The 21,587-nt window shown below is 36.4% G+C and overlaps 1 protein-coding gene across 1 annotated transcript in view; it reads right to left on the bottom strand.

The window, feature by feature from the left end:
• Positions 1 to 19,738, bottom strand: part of NUDCD1 (NudC domain containing 1) — a 32,483-nt gene extending 12,745 nt beyond the window's left edge. The window contains exons 1-6 of the mRNA XM_060202112.1: positions 19,549 to 19,738; positions 19,288 to 19,442; positions 11,666 to 11,851; positions 9,948 to 10,128; positions 7,369 to 7,551; positions 3,068 to 3,272 (exon numbers count right to left, since the gene is read on the bottom strand). Coding sequence (XP_060058095.1) covers positions 3,068 to 3,272; positions 7,369 to 7,551; positions 9,948 to 10,128; positions 11,666 to 11,851; positions 19,288 to 19,442; positions 19,549 to 19,738 — 1,100 coding nt within the window. The remainder of the gene's footprint in view (positions 1 to 3,067; positions 3,273 to 7,368; positions 7,552 to 9,947; positions 10,129 to 11,665; positions 11,852 to 19,287; positions 19,443 to 19,548) is intronic.
• Between the last annotated feature and the right edge of the window lie 1,849 nt (positions 19,739 to 21,587).

Raw genomic sequence — 21,587 nt, 5'->3', positions numbered from 1 at the left:
TTAGGTTCTGAAACATGATGGTAGAGGTGAACTGAATTATTATATGAAACACTGAGAAATGTTACGTATGTACAAACTACTATATTTTATTTATGATAAAAGGGGAAAAAAGTGGGATGGAAGTCAAATCAACCTTTTCCAAGTGACTTCTTGAGAAAACATGGGCTATACTGTCCTGTCCCCGACAATTGCAAGAACACAATAATTATTATCATAAATATCAAAGACAGCATTGAAGTTAGCATTTATTACTACTGAAGCTTGGTGTCAACATACTATGAATCTACTGTTTCCTGTGGTCTTTTCTTCTTTTTTTTTTTTAGACAGGACAGAAAGAAATTGAGAGGTGTGAAAGAAATAGAGAGAAAGAAGACTGATGCTTCACTACTCATGAACCAGCCTCCTGCAGGTATGGAGCAAGGGCTTGAGATGGGTCCTTATCCATAGTATCCTGTGTGTCTGGGTGCACCACCGCCCAGCCTTCAAGGTATTATTTTTAAGGTTGTTATTACCACTAACTCGTAAACTAACTGCAGCACTTTAAAATTCTCAGAAACCTACTTATTTTAAGAAACCATACAAAGTAATGTCTTCCTTACATAACACAAATATCAATCATTATAACTGAAAATTACCACTACAATCAATGCTGTGATTTTGTTATATTTCCTAAGAAGAAAACTAGACTTGATGATGACAAAGATAATGGCAGTAGTTTATTTCTAAGTATAGTGCTTTCTACATGCGAGGTGCTGTCTTAAACACTTTATGTGTTTTCACTAACAACTTTCTGAACCAAATAAATATTCTTATCATTTATCAGATATAAGTGGGTGCAGGTGTGTGTGTGTGGGGGGCTGCACGGAGAGGTTAAGTATCTTGCCATGGTCACAAGCTATCAACAGTAAAGCAGTCAGGCTCTAACTCTGTTCTTCAATACTGTCCTATTCTATTCTATTCTGCCTTTCTGCAAAAATATATGTAAACTACTATTATGGAACTTTTATCCAGTGATCAGAATGTATAATTACTGTTCTTAACTGCTAACTAAATAAGATTGAAGGAATTCATACAATCTGTTATAAAGAATGCCAAGGAGGAAGGAATATAAAATCTTATATATATAAGCTATAGATTGGTTCAATTACTCCAAAGTGAGAGTGAACACTGTATGAAAATGAGAGATGCAAATTTAACCAAATATAGAAAATTTGTTGTTTTTCAACCAACTACATATGATTATAGTTACCTTATAATGTAAAATAATAGCAATCAAGAACCTCAGATTTAATTAAAAAACAATGCTCTATGTTAATGTACTAAATTAAATGTCTAACTACTGACAGAAGATCTAGACCTTTGCTGATTATTGTGTAATGACATATGTTCTAGCTAGTTTACAAATTTATAAATGATATCTTCAAGTCTTTTTTCTTTTTTTCCCTCATACACATAAACCAAGTTTAAATAGACTAAGCAATATATATATATATATATATATATATATATATATATATATATATATATAAAATTTTCAAGGACATTTCAGGTAACATTTGAAATACTGTATTGAAAAGTATAACCAGTTGCTGGGGAAATAGCACAGTTGGTAAAGCAAAGGTCTTGGTAGCCTGAGGCTCTAGGTTTGATTCTTAGCACAACATGTACCCCAGTGGTATCTGGCTTCTCTTTCTAACTCTAAAGTAAAACTGTCTCATATGAAAATAAAATAAGCCTTAATAAAAGAATAATCAAGGCACCAAATTTCTCCATTAACACAATGAATCTAGACTACTTACTTTGAAAGCCTTTTTCTCCCTCCCTTAAACTACCTAGTCTCTTAGATTCCCAGAATTTAGACTCACAGAACAGACTTATATGGGTCATACATAGTAATTAACTCAGGAGGAAAAGTGTTCTATGAGGCATAAGGTGAGGGCAAGAGTAGAGTTTTACATTCCCATCACAGTACAGAGGGTTCACTGCCACACACACACATAGTTCTGATTTGTCTCATACAGTTCTAACTTGCATTTTTCTAATGACACTAACGATTATTCATGTGCTTTCTCAATGTTGAAACATGTTCAACTATTAAAATCATTTAACTACATTAAAAAATAGACTATCTTTATTACGAATCTGTAGTAGAGTAGTTGTTTATATATTTACAAGTTGTATTTTATTTGAGTATCTGGAGTATTTCTACTATTTTAATCAACATTTCAATATTTTTATTATTTATTATAATATTTTAATATGTGCATGGCTTTCTTTGCTTGGTTAATAATGACTTTAGAAGGAATCTCCATGCTTATATTCAGAAGTAATCTTCATTTTGCTGTACAGAAGTTTTGTTTTTGCCAGGCTAGCTTCGCAGGAGGGAGAGAGACGACCAGGGACTCATGGCTGAGTTGGACACAGTTCAATCTTTATTGACGAGCGAGGATGCAGTTCAACAATCTAATCTCTATTCATTAGAAAATACTGTCCTTTATATCTCCTGAGGCGGAAGTGTCAGGAAGAGGAAGTATGTAGGATAGGGAGTGGGGAGAAGGAAAAAGCACAGGAACCAGTGGGGATTAAACCAATGAAAACAATGATTATGTAAATAGACCACAGCTTTAAGCAATGCAAGGGAACCTAATGTGATGATCAAAACAGAAGGTCTCATAAACAGAATTTAGAAGCAGACCAACAGTTTCGATCAAGTCTGATTTATCATGCATTTTGTAATAAAGTCACTAATTTTATATCAATATCTTTTGTCCTTAACTGTAATAATGTTTTTTGATAACGAAATTTCACTTTTAATCTGTCTCAGGAAGAGTTAGTTATCAATACAGACAGACCTACTGCACTACTCACCTCTGATACAAACATTATCAAAATGTAAAATTTATTTAGCAGATAACACTTATTAAAGAGCAATAGAGAACCAGAGTACTACTCTGGTATATACGTGGTCAAATCCAGATGTCATGCTAACAGCTGAGCACTATACTCAGTGCACCACCTCCTGGATCCCAAAAGTAAGTTGTAAACATAATTGAAACTATAAATATACCTATTATTCTCTTTAATTATCCACGTACTGCTTTCATTATCAATAGCTGAATAGAGGCTTCCTTCCAAAACCGTCTGACCCTTCACCACAATGTTGATATGATCGGGCAAAAACTGTATTTGAATATCCTCCATAACACTGTCTTCTGGAAGCCGTGTTGTTACTGTCACATCCTCTTCAGTCTGTTGCCAGTAATATAGAGGTTCTAGTGGGAAACAGAAAATGAATTGCATAACAAAACACTTGAGGCTGGAACATGCAAAAAGAACCATAGTGTATTTGCTGGTCTTTTACATAAATATATATATTTGATTATATTATATATATTTTATTATATGTACATATATAATAAAAAGATCTCTCTGGAGGACTTTTCATGTAAAGACTTAAAAGAGTTGCACTTGTCATATTTCTTCCTCAGGTTTATCTAGTGCTCCAGAGATGGGCACTCATGAAGTACTGATAGCTCACCAGGTAGGACTTGTGTCTTGCTGTGTGAGCCACCCAGGTTGGAATTCCATCTGGCACCGGGCACCACATGGGAAGTTCTATGGTACCTGAGAAAATTCTGTACTGTCTCTCACTCCCTATTTAAATGAAGAAGTGGACAGAGCCGTTATATCAAGCACGTGGCAAGGCTCCAGCTCCACAAGTCACAACAATAATAAATACAATAAATACTAAAGCCAGCAATCTTTTATTCCAATTCCTTCTCTCTTTACACACACACACACACACACACACACATTGGGTTTTAGTTACAACAAAATAAAAAACCCCAAAATCCAAACTGCTGTCTAAAGCTTTTTTACCACTGCCTTTATTTGCTTAGAGCAATGCAATTTTGTCATGTAAGAGAGCAACACTATTTGTGTCATTACATTTATCCATACACAAGATAAAGTACGTTTTTCTTGTAAAGTCACTGGCTATTCTACACCACTGCTTTGTCACATGAAAACACTTTCACAGGGGTCGGGCAGTAGCACAACAGGTTAAACACGAAGTGCAAGGACCAGTGTAAGGATCCCAGTTAGAGTCCCCGGTCCCCACATGCAGTGGAGTCGCTTCACAGGCGGCGAAGCAGGTCTGCAGGTGTCTATCTTTCTCTCCCCCTCTGTCTTCCCCATCTCTCTCCATTTCTCTCTGTCCTGTCCAACAACAATGACAGCAATAACAACAATAATAACAAAAACGATAACAAAGGCAACAAAAGAACAATGAGGGCAACAAAAGAACAATGAGGGCAACAAAAAGGAAAAAAAAAATAGCCTCTAGGAGCAGTGGATTCAGGATTCATAGTGCAGGCTCCGAGCACCAGCGGTAACCCCTGGAGGCGAAAGAAAGAAAGAAAGAAAGAAAGAAAGAAAGAAAGAAAGAAAGAAAGAAAGAAAGAAAGAAAGAAAGAAAGAAAGAAAGAAGAGAAAACACTTTCACAGGAAATTCAAGAGTCACCAGAATATTTTGCCCAAAGTTCCCAGTGAAGAGAAACCTCTTTCACTTTTTTATTTTCCTCAATTTCCCCTGCTTCTCATATAAAGTCTGCCACTAAGTACCTCTAGATTCATCATAGTAAAGCCATGGAAATGTATGAAAATAGGCATAAATACAAAATAAATATTTGCCTACTGATACTGCACAAGGAGCAGTATGTCCTTTCATAGGAATGAGTATGCTGGTTAGGAAGGAAAGCTCCAGAGTGGATTAAACCCGGGTCTGAATTCTGGCATAATAAAGTATGACTATTAATAGTTGAGTCAGGACTTAATCTCTGAGCCTCACTTTTCTGACATGGGAAATTAGATAACAATGCATTATATGCTTCTAGGATTGAAGATATTCAGAGGAGCAAAAGCATGTGAAACATTTAATGCCAATACTAATTTCTAAATGCCTTACAGACTTTCAATAAATATGCATTATTATATTTTTAATTTTTTGTTTCAGCTTGGGGTGGTAGATATGCTCTAAGACTGGTGTATCTTTGTGAAAAGGTCATTTTCCTTTGTTAAAATTTAAAAAAACATGATGTAGAATATAAATGCATATATACATGAATTTTCAGGAGAAAATTGTTACTGTGGAGTAATTTCTGGTTTGTATAATATGCTCTAAGAGACCTCTCAGATCCCCTTCTTTTTTGCCTTTAGAAGTGCTTTTAATATAGACCTGCTGAAAAGAAAAATTTAACTAAACCTTAAAAGGTAACTATAAGCTCTGTGTGGCAAGCACTTATTGTATTTATACTGTACTGTAAGAAATCAACTTGTGATTTATTTATTTATTTATTTTGTTGCCCTTGTTTTTTTTTTTTTTTTAAATTTATTTCTTTATTGGGGAATTAATGTTTTACATTCAACAGTAAATACAATAGTTTGTACATGCATAACATTCCCCAGTTGTCAACTTGTGATTTATGTAACAATAAATACTCAATGGGTAACTCCTGCTGCATAAGGGGATGAGAGAAGTCTGAAAAATCACATCAGGGGTGGATAGGTAGCATACTGGTTTTGCAAAGAGACTCTCATGCCTAAGGCTCTGAAGTCCCAGATTCAATCCCCTACATCACCACAAACCAGAGCTGCTCAGTGCTCTGGTAAAAAAAGAAGAAAGAAAGAAAGAAAGAAAGAAAGAAAGAAAGAAAGAAAGAAAGAAAGAAAGAAAGAAAGAAAGAAAGAAAGGAAGAAAGAAAGAAAGAGGGAGAGAGGGAGAGATGGAGGGAGAGAGAAAGAGAGGAAGGAGGGAGGGAAGAAGGAAGCGAGGGAGAAAGAACATAAGCTTTTAGTTTAAAGGTCATATGGAAATAGAGTAACAGTAAAGTCTGAGGTGGGATTTTCTTTTTTTCTTCTTTTAAAATTTACATATTCAATGAGAGAAAGACAAAAGCAACACTCTATAGAGTATGTGGCACTGGGAATTGAACTCTATCAGTATTGCAGCAAATTCTGCATTCTACTGCTAAATTATCACCTCGTTGTCCATACAAGCCAGAATTTTAAAATCCCCCTTCATTAAATGTACACAACCACATAAATAATCCTCTCAATTGTCGGCTGAATACCTATGGCTTTGGAAACCATGTTTTAGGTGCTTGAGAGAAAATAGTATTAGTTGTGTCACTACTGAATGCCACAACAGTATCAGTCTTCATGGAGTTTTCAGAAAACAAAACCAGTATAAATATTAGAAGAGCGCTTACAAGAAAACATACTATAATTAACAAACTATTCATACTATCTAAAGATTTATTTTTATAAGAGGAAGAATACAAGAGAAAAAGATGGTGTAATGCATCAAAGTAAAAGACTCTGAGGTAAGGGGGAGGGTTCAGGTCCTGGAACATGATGTCAGAGTACCTAGAGGGAGTTGAACTGATATGTGGAAAACTGAGAAATGTTACACATGTACAAACTATTGTACTTTGTTTTTTGCTACTGTATTTTATAGTTGGCTGTAAGCCATTAATCCCCCCAATAAAAAGAAAAAGAAAAAAAAAAAAGATCAGAGCACTGCTCAGTTCTGGCTTAAACTAGTGCTGGGGATTGAACCTGTGTACTTTGGACCTTCAGGTAGGTAAGCTATTTGTCCAACCCCATGATTTTTTTTTTTATATTACAACATTTTCTTTAATTGTTGCACAAACCTTGTGACAAAATTAATTCCTCAGTAGAAACTAGTTACTGAAAATTTAGTGAGGGTTGTTTACCAGAAGACTGGTAAAACTGTGGGCTGGGATCTGAGGTAAATGGGATAAAATGGATCCAACGAGGTGATTGTGTTTAACAAAGTAAATATGTAGGTACAAGACAAATACCAGATGGTTTCACTCATATAATTTGGAATATAGACAATTGAAGCATGAATTTCAAAGAAAAAGAAACAAAATAACCAAATTCGTGAGCGCTATGGTGATTATTGTTGGGTGTAGCAAGGGGGGAGGTGAAGAATGCAGAATTTAGGAGGTGGTAAAATCTATAAGCTATATAATTTAGGAACAAACCAGACATAAATGTGTATGTGTGTGTGTGTACATCAATCCATACAAGTTCTACGATGATTAAGATAATAATTACCTTTTTAATATTATATTTATTGATTGATTGGACAGAGACAGTCAGAAATCGAGAGGGAAGGGAGGGATAGAGAAGGTGAGAGACAGAGAGACACCTGCAGCACTGCTTCAACACTTGTGAAGCTTTCCCTCTGCAGGTGAGGACTGAATGCTCCAACCCAGGTCCTTGCACATTGTAACATGTGCGCTAAACCAGGTACGCCACCACCCAGCCCCAAATAATTACCTTTTATTGTCTCTGACTTGATCTCATCTGTATTTTCTTTAAGATCTTGACCAACTTGAACAAATGCAAAGGACTTGCAGGAGACAATCATAAGACCTTTCCCATCAGACTCAATAGCAGCATAATGTGGCACTGATTTTCCACGGAGTATATCACGCCTAGTAATTTCATACTTTTTACTATCTGTTAGAAAAATATCTCAGGATTAAAATTACAAATGAGAAAATTCAAAAAGTTTCCAACAATATTTGTACATCAATTACATTGATATGCATTTTAATATTTTTGGAGGCACACTAGTAAGTATTTTTTTATAACAGTAAAAAAAAAAATCAGGAACAGGGGCTGAGCAATGGTGCACCCAGTTAAGTGCACAGAGTATCATGCACAAGCATCGGCGCAAGGACCTGGGTTTGAGCCCCAGCTCCCCACATGTAGTGGGGTTGCTTTACAAGCCATGAAACAGGTTTGTAGGTGTCTATCTTTTTCTCTCCCTCTGTGTCTCCCCTGCCCCTCTCAATTTTTCTCTGTTCTACTGAATAAAATAGAAGAAAAAAAGAAAAAGAAAAAGAAGAGAAAATGGCTGCCAGGAGCAGTGGATTTGTAGTGTCGGCCCCAAGCCCCCGCAATAACACTGGAAGCTTAAATATATATATATATATATATATATATCTGAAACTGGACAGTAGCAAGTCTTCTTGAGCGCACACACTACCATGCACAAGGTCCAGGTTCAAGCCCGCAGTCCCCATTTGTAGGGGAGAAAGATTCATGAGTGCTGCAGGTATTTTGCTTCCTCCTTTTCTACCCCCTTCCCTTTCAATTTTTGTTTCTATTACATATATATTTGAAGCACACTGTCAATTTTTCTGTGAATATATTCTCCTTTTAAAATAGCAGTCTGTTGACATTTGCTCTGGATTATGCTGTTCGTTTAATAGTGTCTGTTATCTAGAGCAGTGATCTATAAACTACAATGTGTAAACGGAAGAATTTGACCTGTCTAACAGATAAAGAAATCTAAAAATAGTTAGGTACATGTAAAAATTAAACAAAACTCAAACATCCATGTCCATAAATCAATACTGGAATATACGTATATGTATTAATTTATGCATTATTTATTGTTCCTTTTGCACTACAGGAGCACAGTTGAGCAGTAGCATACAGCATATGATTATCAGGCAACCCTTTGCAGAAAATATTTTCCAGCACCTAGAGTTTTCATTTTTCTTGCTTCTAAATGAAATTCCTTCAGAAATGAAACTACAACACAAAGACGACCAAGGCACATTAAACACTTTGAGGACAGATTTAGGCCAGCTATTTTGATATGTATATGCATATATAAATGTACATATGCACATCTACATTTATATATGTACCTGTATGCAAAGGTACATATATAAATGTACCTATGCGCATCAGTTACACATCTATACACATTCATGTATGAAATGTATATTAGTACAGAGGGAACTAGAGATCAAAAATGATGTGATCACTGGGGAAGATAAAGGGGGAGGATGCCCTCTTAAAGGAAAAAAAAACAAAACAAAACGCCAAAGCATTAATAGCCTTTCTTAGATTACAGACTAGAAGCTATGGTAAAGATATCACTATCTGCTGAGATCAGTAATAATTAAAGACAATTAAGATAAACAGGTTAGTAAACATTGAGAACAAGAGAAGAGCTAACATGGAAACAAGTTCTCTTAGTTCTCACTCACAATGAAAAAAAGAACTTGGTGAGTCACTAAGAGCCAGCAATAACAAAGAGCAAGGTCACACTACTAAAAGAATCCTAATGAGCTAAGCAGAAGTGGTAGGTAGCCAGTGGATAAAGCTTTGGATTCTGAAGCATGAGGTCCTGAATTCAGTCCCTGGCAGCACATGTACCAGAGTGCTGTCCGGTTATTTCTCTCTCTCTCTCTCTCTCTCTCTCTCTCTCTCTCTCCCTCCCTCCCTCCCTCCCTCTCTCTCTCCTTCTATCTTCATGAATAAATAAAATCTTTTTTTAAAAAAAAAGAAGACGAAGAAGAACAAATCTGACAGTTTCAAACAGACCAAGAGTCAGGACTTTCCTACACATGAAAGCACTTAAGGTGAGAAAAAGTTAAGGTTTTCTGAGAGCATAAACAAATGGCAAAGTTCAGTTTGATTTGAAAGAAAGCACAGTTGTGATAAAAAAAATATTCATTTTAAAATTCATTTAAAATTTGTACTTGAATCACAGTGTAACTAGCTATATAAATTCCTCTGTGCATACACACATACATAGAAAGAATAATAATATGCATATATTTTTGTATGCATAGTCTAAATTCTTCAAAAACCACTTAGTGTTTCCTTACACAGAAAAAGTTCTATCGACTATGGAAACACAATTTTTTTAAAAAAAGTAAACCTAAGGAGAAATTATACATTATTCACTGTTGACAGATACTAGAATTACACTATATGCTCAAGAAAAAGTAAACCACAGAAAAAGTAAACAGCATCTGCAGGAACAGGCTTTTATTTCAAAATATTAAATTATGTCAAGCACTACAAAGAGAGTCAGAGTTTTGTCACTTTACCTTCATCTTTTTGACTGATTGTGACCCACTCTAGGGAAACATAGAAACCACTTCCTTTCATACTCAGCTCCTCTTTCTCTATTCGGAGAAGTAGAGTGGCTATTGAATGTTCTTCAGCTTTCAGCAATGATATGCTGTGAATTATGATAAAAGGGTCACCAAGTTCTTCATTAAATATTATCTATAAAAAAGAGGTTTCATACACTCAAAAATGTATACTTTACATAAGTGCAGTTAGTAAAGCCATATATAATTTTGACAGTCCAACAAGTAATTTGGATAGTAGCTGATTTACTAGTAAAACAGAAATTTTCAGTCTTTAAATAAAGGATGTGAGTTTGGAATATTTTCTTCAAAGAAAGAAGTTGGGAACTGTAGAACGCATCTAACACTTTCTTGCTTTCTTATTTTGCAAAAATGCCCAATTTATAAGGACACTTATACCATATTACCACACATATTACCAGATTCTTTTTTTTCTTTATGTAGAATTACATAATCATAAAGACTCAGATTTTTAAAAACATTAGTTAATTCATATCTCTTTTCCTCATCATATTCCATGTCCCTCCCAACTCTTTACAGTAGATGTACTAAGTGTTGGGCTAGTGGTGCGAGAGGGATGACCCAGGAACCAAGCTCGTGGTGGCAAGGCCATTCAAATCTTTATTCATTCAAATGCCCCAGAGTCGGGCGGTTGCACACCTGGTTAAGCCATGTGGTGAAAACTGCAAGGGCCTTCATCAGCCCCCTGGTCCATGCCAGCTCCTCCAGGCAGGAAACCGGAAGCCCCACAAATTGGAAACAGAAGTGGCTTGACAATACCATAGGGCGGAGAAAGGTAAAAGGGGACTGGGAAAGGTAGGGACCTACTTAGCAACTGTTGCTAGGGGTTTAACAGGTAGGATTAATAATACCCTGCAGTCTTGAGGGTAGGAAAAGAATATATTAAATGAGCAGAATGGGTGAGGGAATAGGAAGGAGGCCTTAAGTCATTTGTTAGACTAAGCAAAATATTGATATGTAGATAATAAAAGGGCGGGCCATTGTATCAAGGAATGCAGGGTGCAGCAGGGGGGCTGGCTTAATGTGTTAAGGAATGCTGGGCCCCTGGAGACAGAAAAATGCAGGGTTTCTGGAGACAGGGAGGGACTGACAGAAAAGAAAAAAACTAGGATCCATATTTTTTCCCCAGCTCTACCTTAACAAGAGGGAGTTTGACAGGGAGATTTGTTTCCTTAGTTCCCCATTTTTTTAATGGGAAAAGCCACACCATGCTCAACCTGGTTCTCATAGTATTCCCAGCAGGGTGTCAGGTATCTAGCCTACAATAGTGATAGCGAAAAGGACTTAGGCTGGTGGTGGGAGTGGTGTGAAGACACCTATCGAAGAGAAGTAAGAGACTGTACCAATGTATCAACTGTCTTATAAATAACTATTTTCCAAATGATATTAAAACAATAAAAGAATAAATAAAAATATTTGCTTAAAAATAAATGCAATTCTTGAAAAATACACTGTTCCTCAGATCTAAATAATTGTGAACTTATTAGTTTCATAAAAAGTACACATTTTATAATTAAATTTAAAAGGTATCCCAAATACCATATGCATGTAAACCATCTCTAACATGTTATTACTACAAAATCATTGTCTAACATTACATATATAAATATATAAACACATACATAATTTTTAAATATTAAAAACAAGCTTACCTCCCATTTTTCTGAAGCACTATTTCCACGTTCACCTGTCTCAATGAGATATAATCGCCCAGTTCCATCTGACAAGGTGACCCAGGTAGGAGATGTGAAATGAACAGATGCACAAAGGCGACTGTCATACACTGTCAAATCTGTAGGAAGTCGAAAAACCTCCCGTGGTTTTCCTAAAGCAGTATCCTAAAAAGAAGCCAAAGATAAATCAATCCCTTCCTATATCGGGGCAATAAGCATTTGCAGTGTAGTGGTTACTCTTGTTTGCCAGAAAGAAGCTCCCCTTTTTGAATGTGTTATATTACCAAATGACTTCTGACAATTAAAATTTTGCGGAATGGGTGCGAATTTCTGGACCCCACCTGCAGAAGGGATGCTTCATGAATGGTGAAGCAGTGTTGCAGGTGTCTCTCTTTTCCTCTTTCTGTCTCCCCTTTCCCTCTCAATTTCTGTCTCTATCCAAAAAAAGAAAGGAAAAGAATAAAGAAGATTAAATAATAATAGCCACTAGAAGTTGCAGCTTCATCATACAGGAACCAAGTCAGTCATAAGTGTGTGTGTGTTGGGGGGAAGAACCTGCAGAATGAATGGTAAGAAACTTCATCGTAATGGATGGTAAGAGAGCAGTCTGGAAAATGGAGAACTCTCAGATGCCTAGAAACCTACCCTATAACTCGGCAAATCCTCTCCTACGGATCTATCCAAAGGAGCCAAACATCCATCTAAAAAGATTAGAGAAGCACTATTTGTAATAGTCAAACCTGGAAGCAACCAAGGTGTTCAACAATAGATGAGTAGCTGAGAAAGTTGTGAAATTATTTATGTATATATTACCCAGCTATTAAGAATGATGAATTCACCTTCACCTCATCTTAGATAGAGCTTGACACAATTATGTTAAGTGAGATAACAGAAACAGAAGGATGAATATAGGATGATTTCACTCATAAACAGAAGTTGAGAAATAAGAACAGAAATGGGAAATGCAAAGTAAAATTGGACTGGGTCTGGTATATAGCACCTAAGTAAAGGCCTGGGGGGGTAGGGAAGAGGGCAGCTTTCAGGTCCTGGTGCACGATGGTGGACGAGGACCTAGGCTCGGGGTGAAAGAATGTTGCAGAAAACTGAGCAAATTTTATACATGTACCAACAACTGTGCTTGCTGTAAAACATTAATCCCAATGTAAAAATAAATTCAACAGAACAGAATTTTGTCTGCATAGTACTAAGAAGCTTACCTGCAGTAAGTACTGGGATTACTGTGGTCTTCAGTTAGTATTTCATACAGAGAGAATAAAAATTATAGGATAGCCACCCAGTTAAGTGGAGGTCAACTAAAAGAAAATTTATTGTAGGCTAGTGTCTGCAGAATATGATAAGATAGTCCTAATTAGTGTGAAAAGATGAACTAGCAGTATTGGGACACTAATGTCCTTTTGGGAAAATCTCTCTCCCACCAACCACACACAAACACATTCCATATTCCAGACAGATTAAAAAAAAAAAACCACAAATAATTGTTAGAAGATTAGTCATGTTTAAATAATCATAAAATAGAGGATGCCCTCCTAAGCATAAATAAAGACATAGAGACAAGAAGAAAAATACTACCTAGTCTAGTAAAGTATTACTACACACTACTTCATACTGTACAGATGTTGTTGTATTTTTGTTCTCACTGAAGCTTCAAGGCTCCAGATTGACTTTTCCTGAGAGAAAGAAACTGGAGCTTTCTCCAGTGTTTGGAGATGGGGATGGAGTGGCTCCATCCTGCATGTGAGACAAAGCAAGCACACTATACAAATACTGCATATAAACTATAAAGATCTCTTTAAACCATTTTCATTTACATGCAAAGTTACATATAACTTAGACTCTCTTAATTATGAGATAAGTAAAACAGTCAATAGAATGTTTTAAGATGGGCAGTAGCACAGTGGGTTATGCACACGTGACGCAAAATGCAAGGACCAGCAGAAAGATCCCAGTTTGAGCCCCCGGCTCTCCACCTGCAGGGGAGTTGCTTCACAGGCAGAGAAGCATGTCTGCAGGTATCTTTCTCTCTCCTTCTCTGATTTTCCCCTCCTCTCTCCATTTCTCTCTATCCTACCCAACAACAATGACATCAATAACAGCAACAATAAAAAAAACAAGGGCAACAAAAGGGAAAATAAATAAATAAATAAATAAACGTTTTAAGATACTCAAATATAAAGAGGCGAAGCCAAATCTAATTAAATATAAAAGGAAACACAGTATCTCTCTTCAGTTAAATAATGGCTTAAATGAAAGCTACCTAAATGTCTCTGATTTTTAAAATCTAATTTTCAGAGGACATTTGAATTTTAATATTAAATGGACTATACAGAAGAAAACATTCTCTTCTTTAAATCCTACAGAATGAAATGGCTTCAGAACAACATCTATTGACAGTCTTACAGCATCCTAGTACCACCCAATCATTTTCTTCTCCTAGGTTAAAAAAAAAAGAAAGAAGAAAGAAAAAGAAGTTATTCAAAAACGCTGAAAAATAATTTTGAGGTTATACTTTACAGCTGAATCACAGAATTAAGACTTCCTAATTTATTTATTAGTATTCAATACTGTATCACGACTGGGAGTCGGGCGGTAGCGCAGTGGGTTAAGCGCATGTGGTGCAAGTGCAAGGACCAGCATAACCATCTGTGTTCGAGCCCCCGGCTGCCTACCTGCAGGGGAGTTGCTTCACAAGCGGTGAAGCAGGTCTGCAGGTGTCTTTCTCTCCCCCTTTCTGTCGTCCCCATCTCTCTCCATTTCTCTCTGTCCCATCCAACAACGACAACATCAATAACAACAACAATAACTACAACGATAATGCAACAAGGGCAACAACAGGGAATAAATATTTTTTTTTAAAAATTTTGCGACCATAGTTTCACACTGCAATCAAAGTTCTCTGTGCCTTCATTGTCACCTACCATGACCACTCCAGCTCTGACAAATTTGATAGTTTGGCTGTGGCTTTACTTTAACTAGATAATTAAATATCTATTAAGAAATAGAAAGTTAATTTTAAAAATATAGCTGTTGAATATAAGCTACAATTTAAGTCTAGAGAGAAGCATCCTGGCATCAAGCTAGTCTGAACAAACAACTAGCTGTTAGTTCAAGACATAGTTTCAAAAAACTTGTTTACAAATGGAATCCAGTAACTCACCCCTAGAGTTTGAAGTGCAATTCAAAGATACCAAAGATGGCATTCTTCTTTAGTAGTGGCTGTTAGTTTATCAAGTATATGGAGGAAAAAAACAAAATAAACAAAACAAAACCAAAAAACCTCCCTAAACATTAAGAAACTAAGCATATTACTTTAGGCCTTACTGCCATAATAAAATAACTACATATTAAACATGTTTTTTCTTTCCTAAAACATTTTTTACTTCTTAAAAACACACTTTTAATTGTAACTTCTCTAAAAATATTGATTGTAAACCCCAAGTTAAATGTTTTTATTTAAAAAAAAAAGAGAGAAGAAAGAAAAAGAAAATCAAAAACCTGTGTTAAACTGCTGCCACCTGTTGGTTTCTTAAGACAAAACCTAAAAAAAAAAAATAACATGAGGATTTCACCCCTTGGACCCTACAACCATCACTTAGGCTGCATACTGCGTCCAGAGCTGAGAAATGTGGTCATTTGCAAAACAGACATAGGGAAAGAACCTCTCTGGGGTCCGTGTATATGTGATGTAAGATAGGTAAGACAAAATGAATTTAAGAATACTCTTTCCTACTATGTTCAGCTGAGATGCAATTACAGAAGCCAGATCTCCCACCTTCTGCACCCCATAATGATCCTGGGTCCATGCTCCCAGAAGGATAAAGAATATGAAAGCTTTCTTTTTTTTTTATTTAAAATTTTTATTATCTTTTTTATTTATATATTGGATAGAGACAGCCAGAAATTGAGAGAAGGAGGGGAGCTAGAGAGGGAGAAAGACAGAGAGAAGCCTGCAGACCTGCTTCACCATTCGCAAAGCTTTCCCCCTGCAGGTGGGGGCTCAAACCCAGGTCCTTGTGCACGGTAGCATGTGCCTTCAACTGGGCGTGCCACCACCCGGCCCCCAGGAAAGCTTTCAAGGGAGGGGATGGGAAATAGAACTCTGTGTGGAAATACCCCGCTTATCCTATGGTCTTGTTGATATTTTTTATTTTATAAATAAATTAAAAATAAAAATCTATTTCCTACTATAAAAAAAAAAAAGGCACTATATTAGGTCATGAGGATAGCCCAACTCAGTCTGCTTAGAGCCCTGAACTGACAATGCCTGAGGTCCCAGGGTCTGGAAGTTCTATCATGCCAGAGATGAACAGTGCTCTGGGGTCGGTCTCTCTCTCTCTCTCTCTCTTACTCTCTCTCTCTCATCAAATATTTTTTAAGTTAATATGATTTTTTTAAATGAGTTTTTGTAAATAAAAAGCACCAATATTTGCTGAAGCAAATTTAAAAATCCATTACAATAAAAACCTGCAACTAAATAACAGCTATAATCCCTATTATTATTCTACATCATTCTTGAGGTTCTGTGTAGTGCCAGCTTAAGACAAAAATGAAGTGACACTAGAATGTTATTTAAATGTTCACCAACATTGGAAATATTAAAAAAGTAAAATAAAAAACTAGGGACTGGGGTGATAGCATAATAGTTAGCAAAAGACTTCTATGCCTTTGGCTTTAAGGCCCCAGGATTCAGTCCCAGCACCACCATAAGCCAGAACTGAAGAATACTTTGGTTTCTTTCTTATGTCTCTCTTCCTCTCTCATTAAAATAAATAAATAAAACATTAACAGAACTTTTCTGTTTGACAATAATATAAATATATACTTTAAAAACCTAATGTGAATAGGTAAAAAAATAACTAAATAAAGTGACTGCCTATACAAATAGTCTATTAACAACCACCTAGAAAACAGAAAGATGGCATATGCAAAGAGGTTTTCATGTCTGAGGCTCTGAGGTTAACACCACTCTAAGTCAGAGCTGAGCAGATCTCTGGTCTCTCTTTCTCTGTATATTTCTCTGTGTCTCTCTTATTAAAATAAAAAAATAAGATGTAATTCAAAAAGAGAAAATAGGATAAACTACACTCTCCCAACAGTGAGAAAGACTACAAGAACAATCATAATAAAGTTAGTATTAGATTAAGGAAAACAACAACAACAATCTTATATATGATATGGGGAGACAGCATAAGAGTTATACAAAGGACTTTTTTAGCTTTCACGGGCCTAGGCATCACAATAATCAGAGCTGAGCAGTCCGCTAGTGAAGGGAAAAAGCAAACAAACAAATAAAAAGGTAAATAAACATCTTAGTTGCAGACATGAAAGACAGAAATAAATGGAAGGAAATGTCAATTTCTGCAGTTAAAAAAGAAAGAGAGATGATAAAAGTACTAATTCTCCCAAAATCAATATGAACTTCCCAAGCCAACAACAGCAAAAATTAAAACAAAAACAAACACCCTAAAGATCTCCCCTTTGAAAGTTTAGGACACACTCATTCTAGTCATCAGATGTAAAGGACACTACTAAAAGAAAATAGGGGATTCAGAATTCAACAAATGTCTACATATCAATGACAATAAAACTACACATTTCTTCTTGGCTTGGATTCCAGGAAGTCAGCATCAAGTGTTAATACTGTTCCATAGAGTGGAATAACTAAATTCTTCTCTAAAGACACCTATCAGTCTAAGCATTGGACTGACCTTCTCGTGGTGCATCCCGTGAGTACCCATTCACTGGGGAAACTGACGATCCTTCCTAGCCGACTGAATCCACATGGATCCCAGTCACTTTCAAAGCCAGCAACAAGCAGCTCCTGAAAGCTTTCAACCTGACCTGTTGACTGGCTACGGAAGAAGGGCAAACACTAGAAGAAGAAATCTAAGATATGACCTCCAAAACCTAGCTTTTTGGTAAGGAAAACTTCAGTGTCCTGTGAGTGTGCACATAGGTGTGTTTTTCCTTGGTAGATCTGGGTCTAGGAGTTAGTCCACCACATAGAACACACACTGTGGACGACACTATGGAAGCTCTATTCACCTGTGATAACCTCTCCCTAAAATAAAGGAATAAAATGTCCACCCAGGGAGGTCACAAATGTGAGAATACACACATGCACACACCTGGAAGGACAAAAATCAGGTATGAGCCCAGTTTCCACTGCAGTGGAGGAGGCTTCATTGCTGTGGTGTCTTTCCCTCTTCTGTCTAAAAGAAGTGATTTGCAGCAGTGAAGCCCTGGGAATGACAAAAGAAAAAAAAAAACTAATAAAAAGAAGTTACAGAGGGAATGTGAATGCTGAACAAAGGACAGATGAAAGATGGGATCAGAGATATGTCACTAAATAATTTTTACATTTTCTTATACTTTTGGTCAATGAGTACCTTGCATATTCTAAAATTATATATCGAAAACTGTAACATTTGCTATGAATACTAGAGAAACGTAGCTAGAAATAGACTACAGTTAAGCTATGGGTAAACACCATAATCTCTACAGTAACTACTAAAAATAATATTAACACAAACAGGTTTAGATAAAAAGGCAAGAAAAGTTAAATAAGAAGTGTTTTTTGAAAGGAGAAAACTTGATTAATCCAGAAAACAAGGGAACAAAGAACAGATAGACAGATGGTACAGAAACCTAACCATCTCAGCAACTACATTATTATATAAGTTTATTTCATTCCTTCAAATTAAGCGATAAAGACAATCACACTGGATGAAAATCACGATTCAATTATACATCCTGTCTCCATACAAAAAAAAATACCAGTAAAAAGAGACAAAAGCCAGCAGGATGATGATAATAATACTATGTTAAAAAAGGGAGAGTTCCCCTAACACTTCCTCTCCACTATTCCAAGCTTGGGATCCATGATTGCTCAACAAATTGTTTGGCTTCATATGTTAACTCTGTTTTCAATCACCAGGTTCCAGATGCCACCAGGATGCTGGCTAGGCTTCCCTGGATTGAAGACCCCACCAATGTGTCCTGGAGCTCAGCTTCCCCAGAGTCACACCCTACTAGGGAAAGAGAGAGGCAGACTGGGGGTATGGACCGACCAGTCAACGCCCATGTTCAGCGGGGAAGCAATTACAGAAGCCAGACCTTCTACCTTCTGCATCCCTCAACGACCCTGGGTCCATGCTCCCAGAGGGATAGAGAATGGGAAAGCTATCAGGGGAGGGGGTGGGTTATGGGGATTGGGTGTTGGGAATTGTGTGGAGTTGTACCCCTCCTACCTTATGCTTTTGTTCACTAATCCTTTCTTAAATAAAAAATTTAAAAAAAAAAAAAAAAAAAGGGAGAGTTCAAGAAAAACTTTACTCCAGCGCCTAGAGACAGACATTTCACAATGTCATTAGGCCAAATCATGGCAGGTAAAATAATCCTAAATGTTTGTACACACTAGACAAGAGTTGAAAATAAGGCAAATATCAAGTAAAACTTTATGTAGACTGACAATAGAATTCTATGTATCAAAGGAATGTAGCACTCTCTGAATAGTGGATTCAAAGTGAAAATTAAGGTTCAAATTGAATGGAAAAATCCAAGCATGACGTCTTTTTCCTTACCAGCATCACTGCTAGGTTCATAATTCTTCCCAGGCTGTCAATGTAGTAGACACTATCTTTATACCAGGAGTCACAGTGTAGATAGTTAAACATTCCAAAAGCATGCATGTGTTCCAGTGTATACTGGTCATCACGAAGTTTTACTTCTGCTACAGCTGAAATACAAGAAAAATAAAACACACTTATCAAGAGTTTCCCTCAAATCACTCCTTTCTGTGGATTTCAGAAGAATGCAAGGCAAAGAAATCACAGCACACTAACCACAAAGACTTTCAGGACAATTCATTATATTCCACTGCAAACAATCTCTGAGCACCTGTTGGGCACTTTTTGAGAAAATAAACAGAACTGAAATGATCCCCGACCTTAAGAGAATTTGAAATAGACAGTGGCCACAGCAGACAGGATCTTCCATGCTGTAATACTCTCTTCTTTCAGACGCCTCTTCCATGTGTTTAAGAATACAAAAAGGGGATAGGAGATAACTCACCAGCACAGTGAAGGTCTTCCTGGGTGTGAGGCCCTGGGTTTGAGTTCTGGTACTACACAGGAACTATGTTTGACTATTTTCTTACCTAAACGTAAAGCTCACCTTACTGTATTCTAATTGCAACTATCTCCCTCTTTTTCCATAATGCTGGCCTGATCCTACTTCTCTTAGCTGTCTTAAGCTGCAGTTGCCTTGTACTAAGTTATCATGAAAAATATTTTAAATAGGATTGAGCAAAGGATTAAAAAAAAAAAAAAAAAACCTCAAGACTGGCTGAAATACAGAGCACCTAGGAGAATTACACACAGTAAAGCTGAAGATTACTGAAGCTACAGCACAGAAAATGATCAATAAAGATACTTTCTGGATACACTTAATGTAGTAAGAATTCACTTAAGAGTTTTTAAGCAAAAGAGTAAAATCTAGATTCCAATTAGTAAATCTTAACAGTACCCACTACAATGTCAGAAATACATAGAAGCAAAACATGGGTGAATCCAAGAAGAGCCACTAGAAAACTTGAGCAGTCATCTGGGTAAATAAAGGCTGACTGGGGTCTAGAGGCAAATAGCAACAGAACAGAACACTCTTACTTCACAAGCAACAGTTGAGGGATTCTACTGATTAAGAAGTGATCTATCAATTCTTGATTATCTAGCACCACTGTGTGGCTAAAACTTGATACTACAAGAAATATGCCTGACAGCAAAATGGCCCAAAGCAGTGTGAAAGACAAACAAAAACATTTTCTTCATTTGTTCCAAAGATACCTGGGCAATTTTGAACAAACTAGTAGTGGCTTATTCATCCTTTGCCTTCTTATAAAACTTCATTTTTGAAAATCAGCATCTAGAAAATCACTATTAGGAGGCCAAAACATGTATAATTTAGGTTTTTGGTTGTTGCTTTCTGACAATATAATTTGAGAAGGCTATTAAGACACAGGAATAAGTATAGGTCATATTATAGACTTAAGTATATTTAAAAAAAACCTTTTAGTGTAAGAAAAAAATTGCCTCTCTGAACCTCATAGAGAAAAGGGAAATTATCAGTGCAATAATCACCATATAATTCATTCTAAGTTTAAAAAGGAAAGCAAAGAAACATAGAGGAGAATAATATATATCAAATGTCACTTAACCACTAAGCAGATCATTTTGATAGAGTCCTCCAAAGAAAGGGATAGAGAACGAGGAGCATCAAATTTCTATTTGAATCTTGGATTTTTACTTATTCGTTTATTTTAGATAAAGACAGTGAAGGCAGAGAGAGAGAGAATGTGAAAGACTCTCCCTTCCATGCTGTGGGGGCTGGGCTCAAACATGCTTGCTTGGTGCACATGACAATACAGAGCACAGTCCAGATGAGCTATTTCACTGGCCCTTCTACCACAATCTTTGAAATGGCTGAAGAAGAGAGAACAAAAACAATGAAACTATTCTGTATGGTACACATTGTATTTCTGTCCAATCCACAGACTGTATAACACCAAGAATGAACTCTAGTTTACAGCAGGAGCATTGGGTGATTATGATGTGACCATGTAGTCACTGACTCATCCAGAAAAATATATCTTTGGCAGTGATGGTGATAGTGGTGGTGGTGGGTGTAGCTAGTGAGGGGTCACAGTTTAAACAAAATCTTTATACACTTAATTTTGCTCTGAACCTAAGAGATATAAAAACTCTCCATCCATTAGAAAATACTTAATGTGAAATATCAGATAGGGTAAAGCTTCAGCATTCATACAATAGTAGGAGTCGTACTCTGGAAAGTGTCCTTTTTTCCACCTTCCTCTACTAAATTTTTA

Source organism: Erinaceus europaeus, chromosome 1 (assembly GCF_950295315.1).
Source record: "Erinaceus europaeus chromosome 1, mEriEur2.1, whole genome shotgun sequence".
In the NCBI taxonomy this organism is placed as follows: Eukaryota; Metazoa; Chordata; class Mammalia; order Eulipotyphla; family Erinaceidae; genus Erinaceus; species Erinaceus europaeus.
This window is presented reverse-complemented; position numbering and strand designations above follow the sequence as displayed.